Source organism: Lineus longissimus, chromosome 12 (genome assembly GCF_910592395.1).
Source record: "Lineus longissimus chromosome 12, tnLinLong1.2, whole genome shotgun sequence".
NCBI lineage: Eukaryota > Metazoa > Nemertea > Pilidiophora > Heteronemertea > Lineidae > Lineus > Lineus longissimus.
This window is the reverse complement of record NC_088319.1, coordinates 4,868,776-4,886,971: the sequence shown is the minus strand read 5'-3', so window position 1 is coordinate 4,886,971 and position 18,196 is coordinate 4,868,776. Positions and strand designations below refer to the sequence as shown.

Sequence of the window (18,196 nt, the reverse complement as noted above, 5' to 3'; positions counted from 1 at the left end):
GAGTAGAGCTTCTGATAAATGACCTGTATAAAAGAACGAACGTGTTAATGGCACAGTTCAAATTTGCCTTTACTCATGTGAGGTACGCACTTTTCAAATGTTTTTGTATGTCTATGTATGGTTACCAGCTTCTGGACTTATCGAAGCCTTATATGGAGGAACTCTTTGTTGCGTGGCGGAAGTGTTTACGACGGGTTTTATATTTACCCTACAGGACTCACAATGTTTTACTACCGTACATAGTTCACGACTTCGGTATTGAAACTCAATTAGAAAAACGGTTAATCAATTTTCTGGGTGGCATGTCTGTATCAAAGAAAGTATTTGTCAGCTTGTGCTTGTTTGTAAGGGTAGTGACTCTTCACTGGGGAGAAGTGTCAATTTGTTGTATGGAAAATGCGGTCTGGATAGGAACCATGTGGTGAGCTTGGGGGAGATGTTGAGGAGTTTTTATAGAGTGAATGATAGGAACGGGCGAAACAGGTTAGCGGAACAAATAAGAGAAGTGATGGTTATGCGGGACGTAGGAGATGAGGTCTGTAGCTACAGGGAATTAACTGAAATGATCGATTTTTGTGCACTAGTTAAGAATTCTTTTGACTCGTTTTCATTCAATGTAAATAGATCATTGTAAACCAGCACCTAGCACCCAGCACAACTCTGTGAATGCACCACAGTCGTATGTGTCAGAATTGATTCTCGACGAATAAACACATATATACATATATATTTTAAAATTGTACATCAACATGTTCACCGAAAGGTCATACATATGACAAGGTAATTAGAATATAAGCATGAAACTATCAAAACTTTATTTCAGTACAGCACAATAATGTACATCGTCAATTTGTTCTTCCTGCACCACCTGGAATGTTTGAATTATATACTGCTATAACTTTAAGATGACTAGTTTGATTTTTGGGGGTTTTCACACTTGTGTTTGTCATGTTATGCCCTATTTTTCATACCCCGTGTTAAAATTTTTATAAAAGCGTTTCAGGTCACCTTTAATATCAACCTGGGCTCTTATCGATCGAGAGCCAGTGATTATTCTGTATGTGTTGAAATGTTTGATAGACACGCTGTGGAGTCATTCATTCAGGTATCAAGAGGGCACCTTGGATTTCGACTAAGGAGTAAAGTGATAATTGCCAGACCAATACGGATGGACAGAATGGATGGAATTGTATTTCACAGCGGTCAGAGTACTGTTTGGGCAATCGATTCATACACGGATAATAAAGGTAGATACCGTAGAAAACGAATCGAAATCTTACGAATAGCGCCGAACATGTCCTTTGAGAGTATATCAAAGTTTTCTCTGGAAGGCCAGGTAAATATTTGCGGTGAATATCGCAATCTAACAATTATTTCTCACAATGATGTCAAACGTCTAGTCCTCATCAACATAAGGGGTGAAGTAGTTGGTTCTATTTCATCACTGAAACCACTGTGCCAAGGATTTAAGCAGTTCAATGTTAAGACTAAGACATATGGAAATCAAACGGCTATCTGTTGCAGAGGAAGCAAAAGGGTTCCATCCAAGGTTCGATTTTGTACCTTGAAATTGGCCATCGGGAGTTCAAAATCGTACATACGATTGGTAATCAGCTGCACGAAAAACACTTACACGTCAAAAAAATACGATAGGGCACTCTATATATCGTTTACCAGTTCTGGTGAACTTCTAGCTTTTTCGGTCGCGTGCAACGCGCGCTACAGGCGTCGCCGGTGTCGGTGGATAATTAGAATAACTAACCTTAGTCGGTATGACATTAAGAAGAAAAAGTACAAACAAACAGTTACTATTATCGGACTACAAAGAAAGGACTGCATCACCAACGTTTTCTGGAGCTTTCAGTTAAACACGGGTTTCATAATTCTTCGAGGGGTAGAGGTATTATCGTTTGATCATTCTCTGTTAAATCAAAGAAAACGATATAGAATTGCCGATCTCAAAGTTCTTGTCTTCTCTGTATTGCACCAGTTTCACTTGGACAGGGATGGAAACTTAATTGCCTATCAACAGGCATGTGCTGAAGATACTCCACATACCTATGCTACGGATATCAAGTTGTACAGCAAGTAATATAATAAACATCGACATGCTCAAGTAATGCAGAAGTTAGGTCTAGCTAGGGACCGTCCATAAAGTACGCACGCACTAAAGCGGGGTCCACAGCTGAGAGTACTGGTCGCGTACAGGGGGAGGGTGTTCAAGGGTCAGCGTACTCACCCGAACCATCGTTTTTTCTCATCCTCAAAATGTATTTAGAAGTGTATCATTTTCGAAATGAAATGCATGTACATATTCTTGATATAATTTCCACCATTCACTGACTGGCTTCAAGCACCCCCCCCCCCCCCCCCCTCCGCGTAAATGGGGTAGTAATTCTCCCGCCATTAGCCATCCTCCTTGCGCATGACCAAAACTCTAATTATATCTGACGTCGTTCCGTCCCTGCTTGGCCACCACTACTCTAAACGTGCAGGATCCGCTCATAACATTATTACAAGACATTTAATGTATACCTTGATGGCGATTCTGTGTTTGTATGGAAATCCTTCCCCTTCCTGACTGTTCCAATGCCATGATACCATTTCTGTGATTTCTTACGGAATTTGAACGCCGATAGTTGTGTTACATTTTTTAAATGGGCTAGAAACTCCACCTCCCCTTAGACTGTCACTTGATTCTGCGATGCCGCCATCTATTGAACCGATAATAATTTAATAATTTAAGTGTTGCTGCAGTGGCATGGCACCTCCACTAACGTGTCAGCCCGAAAACACTGCAAATAGGTGGCACCACCTATTGAATACATGATCATAATAATATTGAAAATGTGGGCATAGTGACTCTTTATGCTGGGGTTAGGTCACATTATGTCGAAATGCAGTCAATCATTAAAAGCAAAGATTTTTTCCCCGTTGGAAGAAAAACATGAATAATTAACTCTCTCTGACGACTTTTTTCTAACAATGTCGTTAATATCATAACCAGGACTTTACAGATTTCCAGAATTTCTGTTCGATGAAGTCGGCGTTATGATCTTAGCGCAGCGTTATGGAAAATCCTCCCGATACCAGTAAGAAAGAAATCACTCCATTTCACTGATTGGCATTGTAAGCATCATCGACGACAACGAAATGTAATCATCAACATGTAAGCTTAAAGGTTTTTTTAATTCTCTTCGGGCTTATTGGAATTTTCACCTCGCTTGCCATAATACCTGCTTTCAAGGCAAACTAAATGCTAAGAAGTGTTTGCTTCGACTTGTAGCAAAAACTTGAATTTCCGGGCATTTACGACGGCTTTTTGACATATCTGACTGGCCATTGTGAAGAAGTGCTTTGCAGCTTGAAAACACAATGCCAATCAGCTGTCAGAATTGCACAGTGGTAAGACCAATATTCGAAATTAACATCCGCGCCTGTCACCTCTGAAGTATATCCACATGCAATCCATTTCGTCATCTTTATCATTAGTCTTTCCAGCCACGACCACTCCGAATGGCAGGAACTGTTGTGGCTGGATGATTAGCCAACAATAGCCAATAGGATTTGAGAATGCCAAACTCTCCGAGGGTTTTCTGTCACCGAATTGAAACTCTTCAAATGGCCAAGGTCGCTATTTAGCATACAACGGACATGGAATTCTTGAAAGCATTATAGCAGTCTTTTTTATAGCAACTGCAAAAAGTCTGGCAAAATGAGTGCAGTTTGGCTTACTCTCTCTCGTCAACTACTATGTTGACCATTTGTTGATAGGTTTAAAAGTCTTTCACCAGAGCCTGCAATTGCCAATTTTAATTTTCGTATTTCGTTATCCAAATAACAGATTCTTTTCGTAAAATCTATCAATTGGTAGGGGAAAGTGACAGGGTTTCGGATCCCTAGACATCAATTTCCCTTCCTGAGTCACTTATATTGTGACACGTAAAACAAGTCTATGGGACTGAAACCCGATAAACAACATCTGCGCGATAATCATTGAGCTCTTTAAAATTTAAATTGATTTTTTTCAGAGCTGGTCTTAAAACCTTTGCACATTTTTGACTGTATCACACTAACCGCCAAGAGTATGTTCAATATGACACGAAGTCTGAACTTGCATCAAGCCAGTAATAAGTATCAACCTAATTCGATTAACTATTGATCAAAAATTCACCGCTGACAACATCTGGTGAAAATTTGTTTCACGTCTCGTCGAAACTTCGCCCCGCCGCCGAGGAAATACAGATAGAAATTAACGGCGAAATTCATCATCGACATCCTGTTAAATATGTGAAACTGCGTCCAGTACCGTGTTGACCAATAGGCGTCATTAAAATCTATTATCCAGGTCAGGTTCTCATTGACTCGCTTCGGAATGGTGAAGATAACGTAAGCAAATGACGTCATCATGAGTAGTACAATCAAATTTGCTTCATTTTTCTTGATGGCATGTTGCTTTGATTCTAGTTTCTTTCGCGACGAGGCTGCTTTACGAACGCCGTAGATTATCACACTGTTGGCGACGATTATGATCAAAGACGGTAGTACTGTTCCAATGATAAGCTGGTAAAGGTCTAACACTTTTTCCACCCATTGGGCACCTGGGACGTCGCGGATAAGATATCCATTCGGTGGATCCGGTAACTTGTAAGTAAAAAAGCGGCTAATGTTGAAAATCAGCTGAATCAAAGCTGTGATGATAGTGACCTTGATCGCAAGTGAAGCCGTGCAGATTGTAGTCACTCTCATTGGGTAAACAACTGCGATCGCGCGGTCAATGCTCATTTCCGCCAGAAAAAGGCCCGATATAATTGCAAATGTACCGGTTAGGTAGTAAATCAAGCTGAAATTCAGATTTGAATGAAATGTCCTGGGGACATTGTGCTCACCTGGGAATCATTAAGTGGTAGATAAAATGAGACATGGTGGTTAAATTGACTTTAGAAAAAGACTAATGTGGCGCTATCAATGACATTTTTAGGAGCATGACCTCTGTGAACTTGATAACCAAGCCATAATTGAACTAAATTGGGTCAACTTGTACAGATGGCCAATAGGTGTCTTATGAGGTGACGAATTTGAATAAAAACTGGCGCACCAATTTTAGTAGACCAAACCTTGGCAGGAAAAAAGCCTGTTCGTTGACTTGTTTAGAAGACGACGTGTTTATATGGAATGTGACCTCTCACAAAACAGCCTTTGCCAGAATCCCATTCCTATACCTCTGTTAAAAATGCCATTTCTCGAGAGGTATACGTCTCACAAAGATTCTGTCTATACTGCCACGAGCGATTTCCTGGGAAATGCCCGTCCGAAACCTACATGTATATATATCAATGCCATTTTGAGGCTTGTGTAGTGTCACAACCAGATTGCAGGGATCTGTAATTACGAAGTATATTAAGTGTGCATGTGTACGTGCAAAAGGGGATAAGATATTCGTGACATAAACAGAAAGTGATACTACACGGTTATATCACTAACCATATGAAGATCTTGTGATCTTTTAGAAGTCCATGGTCGTTAACTAATATCTCGTGTATCATCCACGACAACAACACCATCGTATCTGCGACACTAAGGCCGGCCATGTAGATACAGCAGCTTATTTTCCGGTTGTCCATCTTTGTAGTCACCAGGAGCGACAGGAAGTTCCCAGGAAGGCCAAATATGATGACTACTGACCACGATTTGAGAGTAAAAGATATCAGAAAGTTCATCAGCGGATAGTTGGCAGGACTTTCGGTTGGATACTGGCCAGGATCATCTGATTCGGGACGTAGACTCACCATTATGACAAACCTGACAATTTGCCGCACGGCACTTTTTTTGACGTCTAAGTATAAAACAATAATAAATATTATATCCAGGATGACGAGCATGGTTTTAGGATGGCAAACAACTGAAAAAACTGAGCTAGAAAATACTCCTTGGCTCGGACCTGGCTGTCTAGAACGCCAGATCAAAAGACTCGGCATCAAATATTAGGATATTCAGAGGTCGTAGAGGTAAAAACGATCCAGTCTGCGCTAGGGATGGCGAATATCCCGAGGAGGTCAAACTCATTAACCATGCTGGCTGGAAGTTTGAAATTGAGATTGAGAATAATATCCTTACCTTGTAAACCACAGCAATACGTAGGTTTATGATGTATGAAAAGCAGTCCTTCGTTCAACACAATGGTCATAACATTCTATGTTACACACGCCATTGGCGTAGGACGAAAGGTCTGCGTTCTGTTTCTTTTCCACTGAATTGCAAGAAGCAGAGCGTTGGGTGGCAAGACGACTGAAATTGCTCTATTTACGTCACCTTAATTATAAGTTCTAGTTTCACCAATGTAAGGTCGGTGTAGCGTCTGTTGTTGTTCAAAATATTTTAGTATTTCCTTTACGATAGACATCGAGAGAGACTGTGACATTTCCATTGGGGGAAATGCAGGAAAACGTGTCACTCTACCTTTCCGCGTTCAAAAATAAGGGGACACACTCGGAAACAAAAACATCCAGATATGATTCTGATAAGATTCTTGATTAAGATCGTATTCGGTTTTTGGTACATGTAGATGTGTGACAACATTCTTGTACAATTCTTAGTTAATATCTTAACTAAGAATCTCACAGGAATCTTGTGAATATTGCACATGGACATGTATACGAAACTTAATAAGATCTCAACTTAGAATCTTATGTCAAAATGTTATCGACCTTGGCATGTACTGATGTCATACTTCTGATGTATTTTGAAAACACCATGGATGCTTTGACTTTTTTGTCTGATTAAGAACCACGAATATGTTGTATTTAACAATGGATAAATGAAACCTTTCGTCGTGAATGGATAATGCCAGCTTTGGCAGTTCGTGTATCACAATAGGACAAAGGTGTCTCAAGTTATATATCGTTTTATAACAAATGAAACGGGATTGGGTGGAGTTTTTCAGTCGCATGCTGCTCTAAGTTTTCCTCATCGTATTACACAGAGTTTTTCCCAGATAATTAGCGATAAACTGTAAATATAGTAAAAAGATTTAGCTATACAAACGAGTGGACCATGTGACAATTTGCTCCTTCAGATGTCACAAAACAATGTGGTTGAGACCGTGATTTTGTCAAAAAATGTAAACAAAGTGTACTCCCTCCCCCTCCCAAAAAGCTAGCTATGCCCCCGATGTCCGGGTTCCCATTTAAGAATAACATGACTTGACTGTCTATACATGGCAACATTTAGGGGGAGGGGAAATACAAGTATATGTCGTGGAAATTTGTGTGGCTGCGGGATCGTTTCACGGAGACTTGCCCTACTTTCCAATGCTATGTTGGATGTACATATACATACATGCAGTTGGTGTCAAACTTATTGAGCCCCGGTTGTGCCTGCTAGCCCCCGTAACGACAGCATGCCTTGGCCCTGCAGTGAACCATTCATTAGATAGAGGCATGTCACGAGCCAAGAATTTTCGCTTCCAACCTTTTATTCTATAGTACTAAATCGAATTTTGAGTGATACACAGAGGGACATAATACACACAGACGCAGTACTTGGGATTATGCAGTACTCAGGGTTAAATTGCGACAGTTTGTCGACTAATCAAACAAATATTTAAGGATGATTTCCCTGATTCTGCTATTGCAAGAGGATATCACCACAGGAGAAATAAGACAACAATTCTCATCACATCTTAATTACAACCCAAGAACGATGTTCATCTCATAAAAAATTACCCCATCTTAGGGTCCAGTGTACAAACCAATATTGGTTATCAGAGGGTTGATTCAGACTTGAATTCAGAGTGTTTGGATTTGAAGCAAACAAAGAGCCATCTGAGTTCTTTGCTGCCTCCTACTACTTGAAAACATACAACAAAAAATTCAATCAGGAATCACGCCACAAAGCAACTGTGAGATGATGTTGCTAATAGTTCGTATGCTGTAATATATAATTCCCCATAATTACACACTATCAGGTTCGTATACCAATTAAATGAACACTCATCCGAGACGACTGATGGCTGGTTTCCGGAAAGTCTATCAGGAAGTCCACATCACAGCACCAGGAAACAGTTGTCAGGAATCTCCCAACGCCCACAAAAGTGTTTTCAGAATGCCAACAGTGCTGTAACTGGAAACCCATCAAAACAGGAGTAAACGGTCAACACCTTGTAAATGCAACGCAGTTTCAGAAATGGCTGTGACTATTTCGGCACCCATTGGCTGGCTGTCAACCCGGTACATGAATCCTCAGGCCTCCGTTTATCGTGTCTCGGTGGCAGTCGAAGAAACAGCAATTAGTTCTCTGGACATTGAATTACCTGCCTCAGGAGCATGACCTCACTACTGCAACGAATTTGATGCCTGGTGATTATATTTATTACCTTTCTATTAAAAAGGGACAACGGCACTTACTATCAAAACGGAGAACTTTCACTCAAAGTACGCGTCTTTAGATTGCAGTCCTATCAACTATGACACAAACACTGCAATCCGTTTTGACGAACAAACACCAAGGTGAGTACTATTCCCTTGAGACATTAATGGACCGAAGTCACTGGGAGGCATTCATAGCTTTTGCTTTTGTTGCATACGTTGGCCCAGTCATCATCGCAATGGGAACTATCTTCAACATTGCAACCATCATGGTTGTCTCCAGTGGAAGAATCGGGCACGTTTCTACACGTATCTTGCTGATAGTCCTATCCCTGAGTGACTTGTCAGTACTTTACATAGGATGTCTAGATCTTGTGCTCTACCATTATGACACCAAATTACGAGAAATTTCAGATGCTATGTGTAAAGTCAGTATTTTTCTCATGGAGTTCACACTTATGTTCTCATCATGGAGCGTCCTCCTACTAACACTTGAGCGCTGCATTTGTGTCACATTCCCGTTAAAAGCACAGTTTATCTGTTCCAAGAGGCGAACATTCTTTGTCCTGGCTGGGCTGTTTATTTCACTCTTTGCTCTGAACAGTCACTGTCTCATCTTCATGAAGGTTGGCATCTACCCTGGTGAAGGAGTCTGGTGTGATGCAGGCCGAATGGATGCACCTTATTTTACATTTTATTACACAGCCTGGGGTATTATACGTGTAATCATGTATGCAGCTATACCTTTCATTGTCATTACAATCTGTAATGTCTTCATAATATTTAAGCTGCTAATAAACAAGGGACGTAGAATGAAGATGCAGAATACCAAAGCTCAAAAAGATCTTACAGGGATAACCGCCATGTTGGTTGTGGTCAGTCTCGTGTTTGTTATTCTTGCATTGCCAAACCAAGTTTTCTCTGCAATTCAACCCACCTATTTCCCAGATCTGAGCGAATCAGAGCAACAGGCAGCATTGGGAACTCTTCTCCGCTATTCCTCTAGAACTATGACTTATAGCAGTCATGCTATCAACTTCATCCTCTATTGTGTAAGTGGGTCACAATTTCGTGCCGTTTTCTTTGATCAAATGAAACAATTACGATTGAAGCTGTTCTGTCACAGTAATTAACCATGACACGATATAACCAAATACTTCAACATATGAAATTATAAACTATGATGACATGGCACCATCTATCCTCATTTAGTTAATTTCGATAGCACAAGTTGTTTACTATTATCATTCCGCACATCCACACACTATTCACAAGCATATCAATAGATCATTTATTCATGAAATGAAGACCTCTGAGTGTCGAAATCAACTCTGATTTATGATGATGATGATGATGATGATGATGATGTTGGTCTATTGTATGTGTTAATACACCACTTCTAATAGTGTTCCATATTTCTCGTCTCCATGACTTAAAACTCTGTTACGCATAATGCATTATATAACGTCAAAAAATGATTAATTTTGTATTTAAAAGTCTTATGAAGGAATTGACAACAAGTAGTTAAGTGTAATGCAATTAAAATTAGTTGTAATACTCGCAATCCACATGCAATCATTGAATGAATTGATGTCCGCTAGTAAGGAGTCGTGTGTACCAATTTTCAACTTCATAGCTTTAGCGGTTAAGAAACGTGTCATAGTTACACTCAAATGTCTTATTTACGCCATTTGACCTCTGTGACCTTTAAAAGGAGGTCCAATCAAAAACCCGTAAAATATGTGATGTATGCTTACTTGGAGTACCAACCATAAAAATATTTTAAAAACAAGTCACTAATATGCGAGATATTACACTTTTTACCATTTTTGGTTTTAACTCCCAGGGGCCTGTTCCATAAAACTTTTTAAAGGAGTTCCTTTAAGGAACCATAAAGGAAGGAGTCATTTAAAATTTAAAGGAACAAAATCAGAGCGTTTCACAAACCGGCTTGAAGGTACCTTTAGCCTGCCCTTCTTTAGCAGGTGAATCTACGGTTCACCCACCAAGCGCCCATTAAAATTTACTCGAACGCTTAGTCGGAATTCAATTGAAATGCGGTAATATCTGCTCAGAGGCACTCTGCCGGTGTAAAAGTAAAAAGTGTCCCCCCTAGAAAAAGTGTCCGGGCCTATTGTATTCTGACAGATTATGGCATATGGTTCTATAGAGGCAATGACCGTCAATAGCTCAGCGCATAATAGAATCCTTTGTTCCCGGACATTTTATCCCAGGACATTTTAAACTTCTACACCGGTTCGTTATGTGATGTAATTATGTTGGATATAGGCCCTTCGTGCAGCGTGTTTGACAAGCATTTTGGCAAATGACAACCAAACTTTTAAAGGGGGGGGGGGGTCATTGATAAATAAACGAATATTTTTGGCTTTACTTTTACTTTGAGATGGTCCCTTATCCCCATGAATCAGTCTATAATGTTGCAACCAATTCCTCTCTTATTTGGTTTCCGTTCATGTCATTGTACCTTGGAGGAAACTCGTCATCCCCAGCATCACTATCAGAGGAATCATCGTCTGTACTATCCGGATCATGTAAGACTGGCAACTTGTATCTGACGGAAACATTGTGAAGAGCACAGTAAGACTGAATTACCATAGATGCTTTTGCAGGAGTGTAATGTAGCTCCTTCCTGAGGCATCTGAAGCGTTCCTTCAACAATACATTGCAACGCTCAATGATGCTCCTAGCTTTACATTGCCTCCGTTGATAATGTTTTTCCTGTCGTGTTTGAGCATTACCAAGAGGTGTCATAATCCATCTCTTGGAAGGATACCCAGAATCTCCCAACAGCCAACTATTTGGTGGATTTCTCTCGAATTCTCGGCCTAGTGCTGAACTGTGAAGGACGTAGGAGTCGTGTGTTCCACCAGGAAAACGGGCTACACAGTTATTTATTATCATGTCCCAGTCACACACAAGCATCGCATTGATGCTGTGAAACCCCTTTCGATTCACGTATATATTTTCGTTGATGCTTGGTCTGCTGATGCGGACGTGGGTCCCATCAATCGACTCAATCACGCCGGGAAATTCCGTTTTTTCGAAAAACTTCGCCTTCACATGCTTTAGATTGTTCGGGAAGTACACGTGTTGATCGATACGAGCCGCCAAAGCAGAGGAAACTGAATTTATGCATCGCGAAGCGCTTGACACACTAATGTGATGATTGTCCCAAACACTCGATTGGTTATTGCCACTGGCAAAAAAACGCAACGCAGTGCGTACTTGCATTGACACAGTAAGGGCGTGGTTCCTCTCTGTCGGATGCTGAAGCTCCGCCGAAAGCTCTCTACAAAAATCGATGCAAATGTTTTTTGGAAATCTGTATCGTTTCATAAATAAATCCTCCCGCATCGAATCAATCGGGTCAAATCGATCACGGAATATCCTCTCCCGCCGAATAGCGCGTCTCTCACGCTCTCGTATTAAGCGCAGCATGATGGCACGTCAACTCTGCTCGACGTCCGAAGGCAGAAAAAACTCGTAAAGGAAGCTTGAGGGAGCCCCGAACCTCCTTCAGAGTTAAAGGAACTCTGTTAACTAAAGGAAGGTTAATGGCACTACCTGAAACACTCGTTAAAGCCACCATTAACCTAGATAGTTAATGGAAGCTTTATGAAACGGCTAGGTCCTAAGGAACGTCGTTAACGTGCCTTTAGGCCTAAAGGAACTCCATTAAGCTTTATGAAACAGGTCCCTGGTGGCTAAGTCGAGAATCAGATCGGACCGAAATTCGATGTCTGAGGTTATATGACATCATGTGCACTGAATTTCAAGTTCACAGCTTGGGGTTAAGAAACGAGCCGTGGAACTGACAACTATCATAAATATTGAGCCCGCTAATCATAATGGTCGGACTTATCGCACCCCCTGCAAACCAACATGAAAATAACCGTTTAATAGATTATACTGTCGAAAGGTATCGAAAAACTTACGAAAGGTCACGGAATTCAAGAACTCGAGACTCTACGAGAGAGATCGCGAGCCATGGCTACACTCAAACGGCCTATTTACGCCATTACACCTCAGTGACCTGGATAAGTAGGTCCAATCAAAAACCTGTAGGATATGCGATGTATCCTAGCTTGGAGTACCTACCATAAAAATATCATTGAATACAAGTCAGTAAGACTTCGTCAGACAATAGTTAACAAATTTATTTCTCAATCATCATTTTAGTGATGAACTGATGCACAGATGGGACATAATACAGTCACGCAGAAACAAAACCAGGAGAATAATACGTGCAGTGGTCAGGGTTGAATTGCCGCAGTCTATATTGCAGACAAATTTGTAAGGATGATTTCCAAGATTCTGCTATTGCAAAAGGATATCATTGTGGGAGAGATTAGACAACATTTCTCATCACACTTTAATGACAGTGAAGAGGCAAGTCCAAGAAAGATGTTCATCTCATAGAAAGTTACACACATCTTAGGGACCAGTGTACAAACCAACCTTGGTTATCTGAGGGTTTATTCAGACTTGAATTCAGAGTGCTTGTCATTGAAGGAAACAAAGTGCCTTTGAGTTCTTTGCTGCCTGCTACTACTTGAAAACATGCAACAAAAAGTCAATCAGGAATATGAAAAAATGTCCCATCCTGATCCATGCCACAAAGCAATTGCGAGATGATGTTGCTAATAGTTCGTATGCTGTAATATATAATTCATCATAATTGCACGCTATCAGGTTCATATACCAATTAAACGAACACCGATCCGAGACCACTGATGGCAAATTTCAGGCAAGTCTATGAGGAAATCTACATCAGAGCACCAGGCAAACAGTTGTCAGGAATGTCCCAACGCCCACAAAAGTGTTTTCAGAATGCCAACAGTACTGTAAATGGAAACATTTCAAAACAGGAGCAAACGGTCAACACCTTGTCAATGCAACGCTGTTTCAGAAATGGCTGTGACTATTTCGGCACCCATTGGCTGTCAACCCATTACATGAATCCTCAGGCCTCCGTTTATCGTGTCTCGGTGGCAGTCGATGAAACAGCAGTTAGTTCTCTGGAAATTGAATTGTTTGCTCTAGGAGCATGATCTCACTACTGCAACGATATTTATTACATTTCTATTATAAAGGGACAACGGCACTTACTATCAAAACGGACAACTTTCATTAAAACTACGTGTGTTTAGATTACAGAACTATCAACTATGACACAAACACTGCAATCCGTTGTGACAAAAAAACAACAGGGTGAGTACTATTCCCTTGAGGCATTAATGGACCGAGGTCACTGGGAGGCATTCGTAGCTTTTGCTTTTGTTGCATACGTTGGCCCAGTCATCATCGCAATGGGAACTATCTTCAACAATGCAACCATCATGGTTGTCTCCAGTGGAAGAATCGGGCACGTTTCTACGCGTATCTTGCTGATAGTCCTTTCCCTGAGTGACTTGTTAGTACTTTATGTAGGATGTCTCGATCAGGTGCTCTCACAGGCCTATGACATCAGATTACGGAGAATCTCAGATGCTATGTGTAAAGTCAATATTTTTCTGATGGAGTTCACACTGATGGTCTCATCATGGAGCGTCCTCCTACTAACACTTGAGCGCTGCATTTGTGTCACATTCCCGTTAAAGGCACAGTTCATCTGTTCAAAGAGGCGGACATACTTTGTCCTGGCGGGGCTGTTGATTTCACTCTTTGCTCTGAACAGCCACTGTCTCATCTTCATGAAAGTTGACATCTACCCTGGTGAAGGAGTCTGGTGTGATGCAGGCCGCATGGATACACCTTATTTTACATTTTATTACACAGCCTGGGTTATTATACGTGTCATTATGTATGCAGCTATACCTTTCATTGTCATAACAATCTGTAATGTCTTCATAATGTTTAAGCTGTTAATAAACATGAGACGGAGAATGAAGATGCAGAAAACCCAAGATCAGAAAGATCTCACAGGGATAACAGTTATGTTGGTTGTGGTTAGTCTCGTGTTTGTCATTCTTGCACTGCCCAATCAAGTTTTCTATGCATTTGAACCTATTTTTTTCCCAGATCTGAGTGAATCAGAGCAACAAGCAGCGTTGGGTTATCTTCTCCGCCTTTCCTCTCGAACTATGACTTATAGCAATCATGCTATCAACTTCATCCTCTATTGCGTAAGTGGGTCACAATTTCGGGCTGTTTTCTTTGATCAAATGAAGCAGTTACGATTGAAGCTGTTTTATCATGGTTATTGACCATGACAAGATATATCCAAATACTCCAATATATTAAGTTATAAACTATGATGACATATCACCGCGTTATTTGGTGAATTTCAACAGCACAAGTTGTTAATTATCATTTGCACATCAACACACTATTCACAAGCATATCAGTAGTTCATTTATGACATTATGATCTGCGAGGATTAACAAATAAACTCTAAATTATGATGTTATATGACTTAGGGAGTCATGTGTACCAAATTTCAAATTCATAGGTTGAGCGGTTAAAAAACGTTCCTTAGGCAGATGTTATATAGGAATGAACGATTCACTTTTCACTCTTCACGCGTGACGCCTCACGCCTCATCATTCACTCCTCACTTTTCATTCCTCATTTTCCCAACGATACACCGGATTAACATTTTACTCGTTCATTTGTCACTTGGCATTTCGCGGGTATGGTCATGGACTCCTCAGAGGACGAAATGCTTGCCATGTTGCTGTTTTTGAAAAACGGACAAACTTTCTTTGTGTTCGTCAATCCTGTCCCTGAAAAATTCAAATAAATCTTTTGAGACTATTTTTTTGTATTTATCTTGTTATCACCTCATTTCCATGGAAGTGCCATCGGACTAATACGGAAAATGGTTGTATGTGCTGTGGTAATTCGAGAAAACTCCCACAAGACTCCTACGGTGAGCCAATGAGCAGATATATTGCACATTTCGCCTTTTCAGTTTTTTGCACCCTGGTGGCCAAATCTGTTACTTTTGGGTCTTTTAAGGGCGAAATCATACCGGATCCCTATCGAGGTATTCCTTCGATTTCGTTGGTGCATCACATTGGTACAGGACTGAATACTCTACCCTGAGACTGACTGGCTAATAGACTCTGTTGTGAACAGAAGGGGGTGGCACGGAAAAAGCCCCGCCATATCATTTTAAAGTCGTCCTTCCGTCCTGATTGATTGTTAGATGAAACTTGGCATGAATAAAGTTGCGTCAAAGACATGGACTAAGTTGTGTCAGTTCAATCCAGGATCGTCCTTCTTGGTGGATGGCAGGATAAAACTTGGCATGGAGAAGGTCGCGCCAGTTCAACCTCGAATCGTCCTTCCTTCTCGGTGGATGACGGGATGAAACTTGGCATGGACAAAGTCGCGCCAGTTCAACTTGGAATCGTCCTTCCTTCTCCGTGGGTGGCAGGAGGAAACTTGGCATGGACAAAGGCGCGCCAAAGGGATCGCCTCAACACGAGGCGAGATAGGAACATTCCAAATAATGAAATGTATGCTCAGGACCATAAGGGAGCTTCCATTAAGTATGGATAAAGATGTTCACCAACTATCACATTTGTGACAACAAGTAACAAGTTCCGTGACTCGTGACTAATGTTAGTCCGTAAGGGCACGCCACAAAGCTTGTAGGTAATAATATCAACGAAGTCAAATGTATAAAATATCCCAAGCTTTGTTTAATAAGTGCTCATGTGCACAATCAATATCGTTCATGACATATCAAATTTGAAGAATCTGTGACAAATAGTGGTGAAACGTACCACCCCTATTGAAAGTTTAAAGTTTGACCTTTTTCAACTTGGAAACTAGGTCAAGGTAAAAATTTTATAAGCACCATGTCGAGCTTGATCATTTCAATCAATGATGCACATAAAGATCACACAGTGAAGGTTTCTCTATATAAGACCGATATGGGTTTTGTGACTTGACCTACTTACTCCTGAAAAGTAGGTCACATTGACCGGATTTTTTAAATATGTACACATGTCCAATAGGTGTCTGCATATCAAATTTGAAGAGTCTAGGACATTTAATGACGAAACCTGTAATTTTAGAGTTTGCCCTCTGTGACCTTCAAAAGAAGGTCAAATCAAAAATTGTGTCATGAAGTCTCATCAGAAGTATTGAAAGTAAAAATTTCATGGTTCTAGCTATCAGCGTTCATGAGTTATTGACAAAATAAGGTTTTCAAAGATGGCCCCCTGGAACCCGGAAAGTAGGTCAAATGGCGATGATTTTTCTGTGTCAAGTCATGTTGTTATAGACATACACATACTAAGCTTCAACTTTCTAGACTCCACAGTGAGCAACGGGCCACCATTGTTGACGAACGTTGGACAAGACGACGGACGATGGACAAGACATCACGAAATAAGCTAACCCAGGTGAGCTAATTAGCTTACTGGGTGAATTTCAACAGCACAAGTTGTTTATTATCATTCGCACATCCACACACTATTCACATGCATATCAATAGTTAACATACAAATAGTTCATTTATTCATGAAATGAAGACCTCTGAGTTTTGAAATCAACTCTGATTGATGATGTCGATGATGATGATGGTGACGATATTCTATGTGTTAAAACACCGCTTCTGATAATGTTACATATTTCTCCTGATGTTAAATCGTCTCCATGACTTAAAATTATGTTACACAAAATGCATTACATAACGTCAAAATTTATTAATTCTGTATTTCAAAATCATATGAAGGAAATTACAACAACTTGTCAAGTTTAACGCAATTTAAATTAGTTGTAATCATCACAATCAGCAAGTTATCATTGAATGTATAGATGTCGACAAGTAGGGAGTCATGTGTACCAAATTTCAAGTTCATAGTTTAAGCGGTAAAGAAACGAACCATAGTTACACTCGAACGACCTGTTTACGCCATTTGACCTCTGCAACCTTGAAAATCAGATCAAACCAAAACCACATCTGATATGTGATGTATACTTGCTAGGAGAAAGAACCATGAAAATGTTATCGAAAAAGAGTCACTTATAAGAGAGATATCACACTTTTTATGTTTCATTGTTGGCCCCCTGGTGGCCAAGTCAAGACTCAGATCGAAACGAACTTCAGTGCAGAGGTCACCTGACCTGGAGGGTTCTGTATACAGAGTTTAAAGTTCATACTCTAGCGGTTACGAAACATGCCACTGAAACAGGATACAGACGACGAAGGACGACGGACTCTGCGGTTTTGTAAAGACTCCCCTACGGTGAGCCAAAAAGGGAAACCTACATGTACATACCTAATGAACACCTACATACCTACTGAATGTGTTGGGTATAACAATAAAACCTGGGTAATATGTGATGACATACCCATCATAAAAAATTCGTCATTATTGCTGCATATTTTCAAGATGGCTACCTAGACACCAAAATGGGTTAGGTTGCAAAACACAGTATTTGCAATACCTTAACCAAACATCACACCAAGTATCAGTCGAATAGTGGTTTCATATTCGCCCCTGTGAACTGGTTGTTGGATCTTCTTGACTGAGGGACAGATGTAATGACAGACACAACTCAAACAGTTATTCTACAGGTGCAGGCAGAGTTGACTTTCGTCAGATCACAGATAACAAATTTGTTTCTAAATCATTATTTAAAGGTCATATATCAAGGTTTTTTTGCCATTTTCTGCTGTAAGACGATTTCAAAAGTGTACCTTACACTTTATACAATACAGAAAACCAAATGCAATTAGCTCCATCCATTTTGAAGATATAGCCAATTATGTGTTTGACAACTTGATTACCTGATCAGGCTAGCAACTGGCTTGTTAGAGCCAGGCGGCGGGTTCAGCAAAAGTTGTGATG

The 18,196-nt window shown here is 40.4% G+C and overlaps 1 protein-coding gene across 1 annotated transcript; it reads right to left on the bottom strand.

Annotated features, from left to right (window-relative positions):
• Positions 1–10,796: 10,796 nt before the first annotated feature.
• LOC135497218 (putative nuclease HARBI1) lies at positions 10,797–11,825 on the bottom strand. Its single transcript, XM_064786965.1, has one exon. The coding sequence runs from the start codon at positions 11,823–11,825 to the stop codon at positions 10,797–10,799; it is 1,029 nt and encodes a 342-aa protein (XP_064643035.1).
• Positions 11,826–18,196: the final 6,371 nt, after the last annotated feature.